At 46.7% G+C, this 8,263-nt stretch overlaps 1 protein-coding gene across 1 annotated transcript; it reads left to right on the top strand.

Moving 5' to 3' along the window:
- The first annotated feature begins 6,419 nt into the window (after nt 1–6,419).
- LOC147460913 (uncharacterized) lies at nt 6,420–7,334 on the top strand. The gene has a single exon (XM_086504417.1). The coding sequence runs from the start codon at nt 6,420–6,422 to the stop codon at nt 7,332–7,334; it is 915 nt and encodes a 304-aa protein (XP_086360543.1).
- Nucleotides 7,335–8,263: the final 929 nt, after the last annotated feature.

Genomic DNA, 8,263 nt, shown 5'->3' with positions numbered 1-8,263 from the left:
TGCTTGCATGTGAATGGGATTTGATAGGTACGCTAGCATGTGAGAGGAATTTTGAGGAGTTAGAATGGCTGATACGTCTCTTGACCACGTCTGATCCATACTTAGTAGAGAGCGTTTCTCCCATTGCACAAGCCTACCCTTTTGACCAAGATGACTATAGGCGTCTAGTGACCTTCTTAGTAAACATGGGAACCTATGATGAAGAAGAAAATTTACAGGACTACACGGATGGCACATATAGTCTCATGGATGATGACTTTGTTTATCTCGACGACGAGGATAGGGGTTTAGCCTTAGGGTTTCCCCCCAACCTCTACAATATTCTATTCCCTTGACTCTCTAGGGGGAGTGCAAATAATTAGGTTAGGGTTCCTTATGTTTTTTGTTGTGTTCAATAAGTGTTGGTACCTTTTCCCACTAATGTGCCTCCTGGAGGTATTCCTTTTGTTTCCTAGTGTGTACAGGAGCGTGTTGCTATTGATAGGATTTGGACCTTCATGGAACCTTTCTCTCGTTCACACTTCAGATTAAGCGCGACCATCAACACAAACAAGTGTTTTTTGTCCATTAGCATTGCCCCTATCTATTTTGTATCCATGTTTGTCTGCTTTAATTGTGATTGGTAGCCTAATATTCACCGCATTTGCTTAGTATCAAACATTTAATTCAATGTATTTTTTGTCATAATCACTTGTCTAGGTTTAAAAATCAAGCAGTCCGACTAAGCTAGTTTGACCAAGCAAGGTGTTAGAAATCTTCTCTTAATACCATGGGGAATGCCTTCCTAATAAGCAATGGTTACTTAGGTTCTTAATCCGATTTAGGCGGCATTGTGTAAAATGTACTAGGGCTTTCTAGTGGGCTTGACCCTATTGACCTTTAGCTTAAGTATTATAAAGGGAGTTTACCAGTGTAATGAGCCTGGGGAGGTGTATCAGAGTTATATGACCCCCCAAAGCTACAAAATTAAAATGATGAAAACAAACAACACAAAAAAACATCAAAGTGCCACAATGTAAAATTTTAAGCTGGAAGAGAAATCCCTGCTTAAATTGGTACTCCACTCACATGTATCGCCTATGGTACTAGAGCCCTAGAGGTTCCCAGTGTGGGCGCTTTTCCTTGAAAAGCAAAAAACCCAAGGCATACAAAATAAGCACACACATCAAAATTGAATCACTGTGAAAAGACTTTGGGGGGTCAAAGCAAAGGTAATCAGTCAGGCGATGATTTCATGAGAAATTCCTTTTATCGTAGCTTAACTACAAGGTCCTCTAGGTATAGCATCTAGTCAGCCCTCGAACATGAAATACTTGGCTCTCGCGATTAAACAACTTAATTAACCAGAGAAAATTAAGAAGCTTACCCATGGTATTAATAGTCGATCTCTAGTGCCTTTCGACCATTAAATTAGTGACCCCAGACTTGTTTAATTTTTTACCTTTACATCTGTTTATGCATTTGATTACATTGCAATTTAATGCTTATTGGTGACAAATTGTTTAAAATTCTGTTACCAATCAATTGTCTACCTAACATTGCATATGCTTTTTAATCGCTTATGAGAATGCAATTACTGTGCAATGTTGTTTGATTTTGCAGTGATTGAAGAAGGCTAAGGACATTCATCTCAAATGCTCTTCCACCTCGACCAACGAGCTTCAACTCAATAGCTTCCGAGGACGGAATCTACATCAGGAAGGGGGGCATGTTAACCCTCACGGCTCACGGACACCCTATCACCTATGAGACGGATGTTGTAACCTACGGTGGACATTGTATTATTTATTTGGTAGAGTCATGTACCGGGCTTGTCGGTCCAATAGGAAAAGGGTAAGAGTGATCGCCGATGAGAGGCGCACTCTAACTGGGACATTCAAGGGATTAGTTGGCTAAGCATGGGCGCCCAAGTGTGAATGGTGTGAGCTCATATAAAAGCCAACTAAACCTAAAATTCACGGATTCTCTCATTTGTGCAATAGAAGAGTGCTCTTGCTCTATCTCCATCTCCATCTTCTTCTTCTTCACCTCCTTGTGTGTGTGTGTGTGTGTGTGTGTGTGAGAGAGAGAGAGAGAGAGAGAGAGAGAGAGTGCAATCGAGCATTGCGGCGGCACGGCAACAGTGAGGCGGTTGAGCGCGACGTAGCCGCGTCTCCTTCTTCTTCGCGGCGAGGAATCCTCCACGGCAGGAGCATAGAGTGGTGAGTGACACACCATTGCCCTCTTTTGAGCTTACTAGTTAAGCTAGTTGTGTGCTTGGAGCCGTCTGTGGCTCGCACACAGTGTTAGGTAAGTCCCTTGCTTCGACAGTGCGGCAAGGATCGCACAGATGCCCTCTTCTTCCTTGAAAATTTTAAGCTCAATTATATATAGTATAGATATAGAAGGTATCGTACGAGATTTTAGCTCAACATTATACAATGCGTGAAATCTTTAAAAGTTCTACATTTTTTGAAGCTCAAGTATAAATTTCAAGGCTAGAAAGGAAAAGGGAGTTCTTTATGCTCCATACAAACTAGCCTAGGTATATCCCAATGGGATCGACATTGGGAGTCATTCGGACCGTCGAATTTGGATTGTCGAGTAAATTTAGGGCGAAAACGCAAATTCGAACCAGCAAGTAAATTTGAGCTAGTCAAGATTGTCTCGCACCTTGCACATCAAAGCCATGATCTACCCTATTCAAGGCATAGACTCTAACCACCACGCTCACATGCTTTCACTGAAGATCATGATACTCCTATGCATTACATTGTAAGTACATACTGATTTGTAAATTTGGGTGCCGATCGCATGGTCTACAACGCATACGTATCATGATCTATCACCTCCACCCCCTTGATCCCCTTTAACTACGCCCATGCCAGTATGTGCCTCTAATTTTGCAACCACGTCAAATTATAAGGTATCTCATGAGATACCCTCCAAAAACTGAAGTAAAAGGAGAGTGGCAGTGATAGTAGGTTCCTTGAGAGCGAGCGATATTTTTTGCAACTAGCCCTATGTGTGTTTGCGTGCTGCCAGGTGCAGGTTTCATTATGCCCAAAATCATTTCCAACATTAAGGAGAGGCGCAATTGGTCCGCGCGCGAAATGGGTCGAATAGAGAGGGCGATGGATCAGGAGGGCTCGTTATTGGCACTGCAAGGCAATGGAGGTTAGGGGAAGGAGTTTTTTTCTGTGTTTTGTATCTCTCTCTCTCTCTCTCTCTCTCTCTAAGCTGCTCGCCAAATGCATCACCAAGGGGCTCTTTGGTGGGAGGGAGCAGAAAAGCACGCAGGGAGGTGGAAGGCTTTGGGTACCGGTGCCTGTGGGGAAAGCCCTGGCGTACATCTCTCCGCATGTTTCTATACAGGTGGATACCGAAGTTCAAGTGGATTTTCGACCACATATGCGTGCACGCGGACGGCAAGGCAATGGTGAGGGCGATGGAGCTTCCATTCCTTCCAGGGCAAGTTATGATGCAATCAGGACTGTGTAACGAGGGAAGGGAAAGACATGGCGATGGCGAGGAAACCCGATGATGGTGAACGAGCGCCTGGAGGTTTTGCCTTCAAATTACTAGATTGTTATCGAATCTCATATAGTGCTTGATATTCTTTTACGGCCTTCAAAATATGAAGTAGAGCCACCTTTTACAAAAACAAAATTAATCACCTTTCAAAATTGAAAGCTAGAGTAGGTCTCTATACCTTAATAATGTAAATATAGATATAGTGCTAAGTATTGTGACTTTTGGACTAACTAAGAAGTTAAAACTAGCCTTTTCATTTTCTACCATCTAGGCCTAAGTAAAGTACTTGCTACTTAGTACTTACCGAATTCAGCCCTTCCACGTGGACGCAACGCAATGTAAAGAAGGCTTGGGATGGCCGGAGTCGGGAGGTAGCCGAACAGGCGGACATGTTTGGAGGTAGCCAAATAGCCAGGAAGTGGAGCGCCTATCGTAACATCTCTCTCTCTCTCTCTCTCCCTCCCTCTCTCCACACAAAGACAGCACGGTAGGCGCGCCATAGACCAGGAAAGCTGAGGTGAAGGTAGTGGGAGAATGGTGAGGTAGCCAAATAGCCAGGAAGTGGAGCACCTATCCTAACATCTCTCTCTCTCTCTCTCCACACAAAGACACAGCACGGTAGGCGCGCCATAGAGCAGGAAAGCGGAGGTCAAGGTAGTGGGAGAATGGTGTGACAAATTTGAAGCCGTTGAAAGGCGGAGCAGGTATTGATCAAGCCTTCACGCAGCCTTGAAGCCTGGAAGGGTGAAACGAGGATTGAAACCTTCAATGGTGGTCATGGACCCTTGAACGACGGGGGAAGCTGGAGCAAGCAGTCACCTTCAAGGGCGGAGAGATGGTGCGTGTGGTGTGTATAATTAACGAGCTAGCCTACGTCGGCTTGCCTCACCCTCTCTACAGTACTGCTTGCCTATTAACCTGTTCGCCACCCTCTCTGCAGTTCAAGGAGCCGGCATGTTAACGAGTCCATCACTCTCTCTACAGCTCAAGTGCGCCACCCTCTCTACAGGCAAAGGAGGTGAAAGTGTGGGCTCTCCCTCTTCCTGATCCGCCTCCATCTGCACCATTCTCGGCCTCTTGCTCCCGCATGCGCCAACCCTCCTACCTTCGAGGCCTCCTGCGTCAACCCTTCTCCTGCTGTCCTGCCATTCCAAGCCTCCTGGCACGGCGGCCGCCGGTGGCTCCTGCATCTCCCTCCTCTTTCCATCTATTGGCTAGCCACTGGTGTACCGAAAAGCATGGACCACTGAATTAAAACATGTTCTCAAGGACGTTCTGCAAATCGCTTAGACTTTGTGGTCTTTTATGTTTAGAACCAGGCAAGTAGTTGGAATACATTAATGTTGGCTATCCTTAAGTTTTGACAAGGAGGTGACATGAAGCATCGAGGTCATGGAACCTCCTAGATTAGGGTTTCCCTTCTCCTCTTACCCAGGGGAGGTCATGTCCTTCCCCGGTCCCCTCTCTTCTCACCATGCTCCCGCCAAGCAACCTAACGCGTGGGATATGTCCTCCTCTCCAAGATCGCTTCTGCGTGACAATAATTCTCCCGTGCAGCCTACTTCCTCTTCGCTTGTTCCTCCCTTTCTCTTAGAAGCATTCCCTACGGATCAAGCGGAACACATTCACCAAGCTTTTCTACGCCATCAAGCTTCTCTTCCTTTACAGGACGCGAAGTCGCCTAATTGCGGAACATCAAGCTCGCATCATGTCCCTGCTGGAGAGCCTCCCCAGGCACCAACTGCGGATCCCTCCCAGGTTTGCCACCAAGAAGGCCAAGGAACTCCTCCGAATGGCTCGGGCAGCAACAATGGAGGTAAACCCTCAGTCACTCTCCCTGCTTCTCAAATAGCCAAACTCGAAAAGGATCTACAGGCTAGGGCAGTGATTGGTCTTCTGGCTAGCCCTAGGCCCCCGGCAGAGACTCTCAAAAGCTGGATTAAAAATCAGTGGGGAGTTAGAGGTGTTGTCCTTGAAACTATTCAAGCTCTCCCGAAAAATCATTATCTGTTTGTTTTCCAGACAGCTGAAATGGCTTTCGATATCATCAGCATGGGACCCTGGTTGATAAGAAGCTCTCCGTTACTTCTCTCTCGATGGAATAAGCATTTCAACCCTGAAGTCTCTGCCCAGAAACACTACCCTGTTTGGGTGGAGCTGCCAAACTTGCCTTTGCACTATCATCAACACCTCAAAATGATTGCCTCACAGCTTGGGAAAGTTCTCGGGGGTAGACCTAGGAGAGAGTTTAATCCTTCATGGCATCCTCAGGTACTGGTCGAAATGGACATTTCCGTCCCGCTTCCTCTTGCCATTGACATCTTCACAGACGATGGTACAGGTTTCGAGCAACCCTTGGAATACAAATACCTCCCTCACGCCTGTTTTCTGTGTGGGGTTTAAGGCCACTTCGTTAGGAACTGTCCCATCAAGAATCCACCCGCCCCTCCCCCCCCTCCTTCCAACAGTTCTGCCCCTCCTCAGTCCACTCCGCCCCCTGAGCCGCGTCCTTTGAGTTCGGATCCCCAAGCTCCTAAAGGCAAAACTGCTCCCCCTCTCCGAAAGGCAGAAGCTCGTCCAGCTCCTAGACCTAACCGGTTTGCTGTTCTAGCGTCGCTCACTGACTTTGCTGACTCTTCGGATTCTGAAGAACAGGATTGTATCCTCCCCACCCCCAAGGATCCTTCTTCTGTCCTGGAACAACAAGTCAACGCCCTTGACCAGGCCTCCAAACTTGATTTGAACAAAGATTCAGCTGGGTGCGAAGGCACCTCTACAGTGCTTGTCCTGGTTTCCAATCCCACCCCCATGGAGATTTTAAAAGACAACAAAAGAAGCCACTCCAATGTCTCCCAGACCCCCCCTAGGGCGACCAGCGCAGGAAAACGCCCCCAACGAAGTCATAAATGAAAGTTCTCTCCTGGAATGTAAAGGGGCTTTCCGACCCCAACAAGTCTAAGAAAGTTGCCAACTGGATTCGGGAGAAAAGATTTGACGTCCTCGCTCTTCAAGAGATAAAAGTCATTGGGGATGACTCAGCCAGGAGGCTTTCTGAAGTTTCCAAGGACCTCAGATGGATTGTCTCTTCTCATCCAAAAGGTTCAGGCGGCACCGCTTTGGGGGTCCCCAAACACTGGCCGTCTTCTTTGGAACGCACTGGGAAGTACTGGTGTGCTATTCGCCCCCCCTCCCCCCTTAATTTCTGGATCATTTCCATTTATGCTGGAGGATCTACCTCAGACCGTACTACACTTTGGGAGGAACTTACAGCTTTCAATGGCCTCGCTTTGATCTTGGGAGATTTTAACATGGTTGAGACCATTGAGGATAGGTTTCTCAACAAAGGGGTTTGTATCTCAGGAAATGAAAAAGAATCCTGGCTTCTCTTGAAAGATCAACTTCAGATGTGGGACATAGCAACTCCTGCAGAATTCACGTGGCAAAATTACAGTAGTTGTGAGTTAGCCAGGAAAGCCAGACTGGATAGATGTTATCTTAGTCTACCTCTAGCAAACCTGTTTGATAGAATCAAGGCCAAAACCGCCTTCACAAGCTGCCTATCTGATCACTATCCCCTTTGCATCACCCTAGATGACAAGGCCAAGAAAGTCACGAATCATTGGTTTCACACTGATCCTGAATTGTTCAAGCTTCAGGTGGTTCAAGATCAGATCGCGACCATCTGGTCGGAGAGCTTTAGCTCCTCGTCCCCGGCAAAGGCATGGTCAGAGGCTATCTATAAAACCCAGAAGATGCTTATTCAAACCCGCAAAGAGGTGACCATTATCAGGAAACGAAGGAAGGAAGCTATCTACTCCTAGCTAGCCCAATTAGAAAGCAATCAACCTAACCTGGAGAAGCAATCCCAAATCTCCCAGCTACATGCTCAAATTAGGATTGAAGAAGAGCTCACTCTCAAGCATGCAACTCTGTTCTTCAAAGAATGGTGGGTTGGCCAGGTCGATAGACCCTCTAAAGGCATGTTCAAATCTCTTCGAAGGAAGAACGCTAGGGAACTGGTTCCTCTTTTCTCGGACCCTTCTCATTCCATCTCCAATGATGAGGAGAATTTAGAATACGCAAGAGCTCATTTTGAAGCCCTTTTTAGCCCCAAGGAGCACATCTCTCTTGAAGTCGACTCCAGCAGAGCCCTGGTCCAGAAAGCCCGAACCAAGGTTATCTCGCAAGAGACCTCCCAGTTGCTGGAAGCACCTCTCTCCCTAGTTGAAATCCACACTGCCATCGAAGCCCTTAAACCTAGGAAAACACCTGGACTCGATGGGCTTCCCTCTGAATTATTTCAGACGTTCAAAGACCTACTTACACCTTTCATTCTGAAAGTTTGGGAGGAGTCTGTCACTCATGAAGCTTTGCCTTATGCCATTAACACTGGAGTAATCAAGCTTCTGCACAAAAGGGGGCCGAGGGACATGTTGTCCAACTGGCGTCCGCTCACTATGCTCAATACCATCTACAAGATCTTCGCTAAAGTCGTCGCCAACAGGATCACCCCCCACCTCATGAGATGGATTTCAGCAGAACAGAAGGGATTCATAAGAGGAAGAAACATCATGGAGGCTGTCATCGCCTTATGGGAAGGAATCGAACTTGCTCAGGACTCCGCACAAGACTTTGTGTTTGTCAAAATCGATTTTGATAAAGCCTATGATCGATTGGAATGGTCTTTCATTCTACTCAGCATGGAATGGATGGGATTCGGGCCTACACTGTTAAGGTTTGTCAAGACTCT

This window comes from Adiantum capillus-veneris, chromosome 3 (genome assembly GCF_014529385.1).
Source record: "Adiantum capillus-veneris isolate H3 chromosome 3, ASM1452938v2, whole genome shotgun sequence".
In the NCBI taxonomy this organism is placed as follows: domain Eukaryota; kingdom Viridiplantae; phylum Streptophyta; class Polypodiopsida; order Polypodiales; family Pteridaceae; genus Adiantum; species Adiantum capillus-veneris.
The sequence above is the reverse complement of the archived record's forward strand: the minus strand, read 5'-3'. Positions and strand labels throughout refer to the sequence as shown.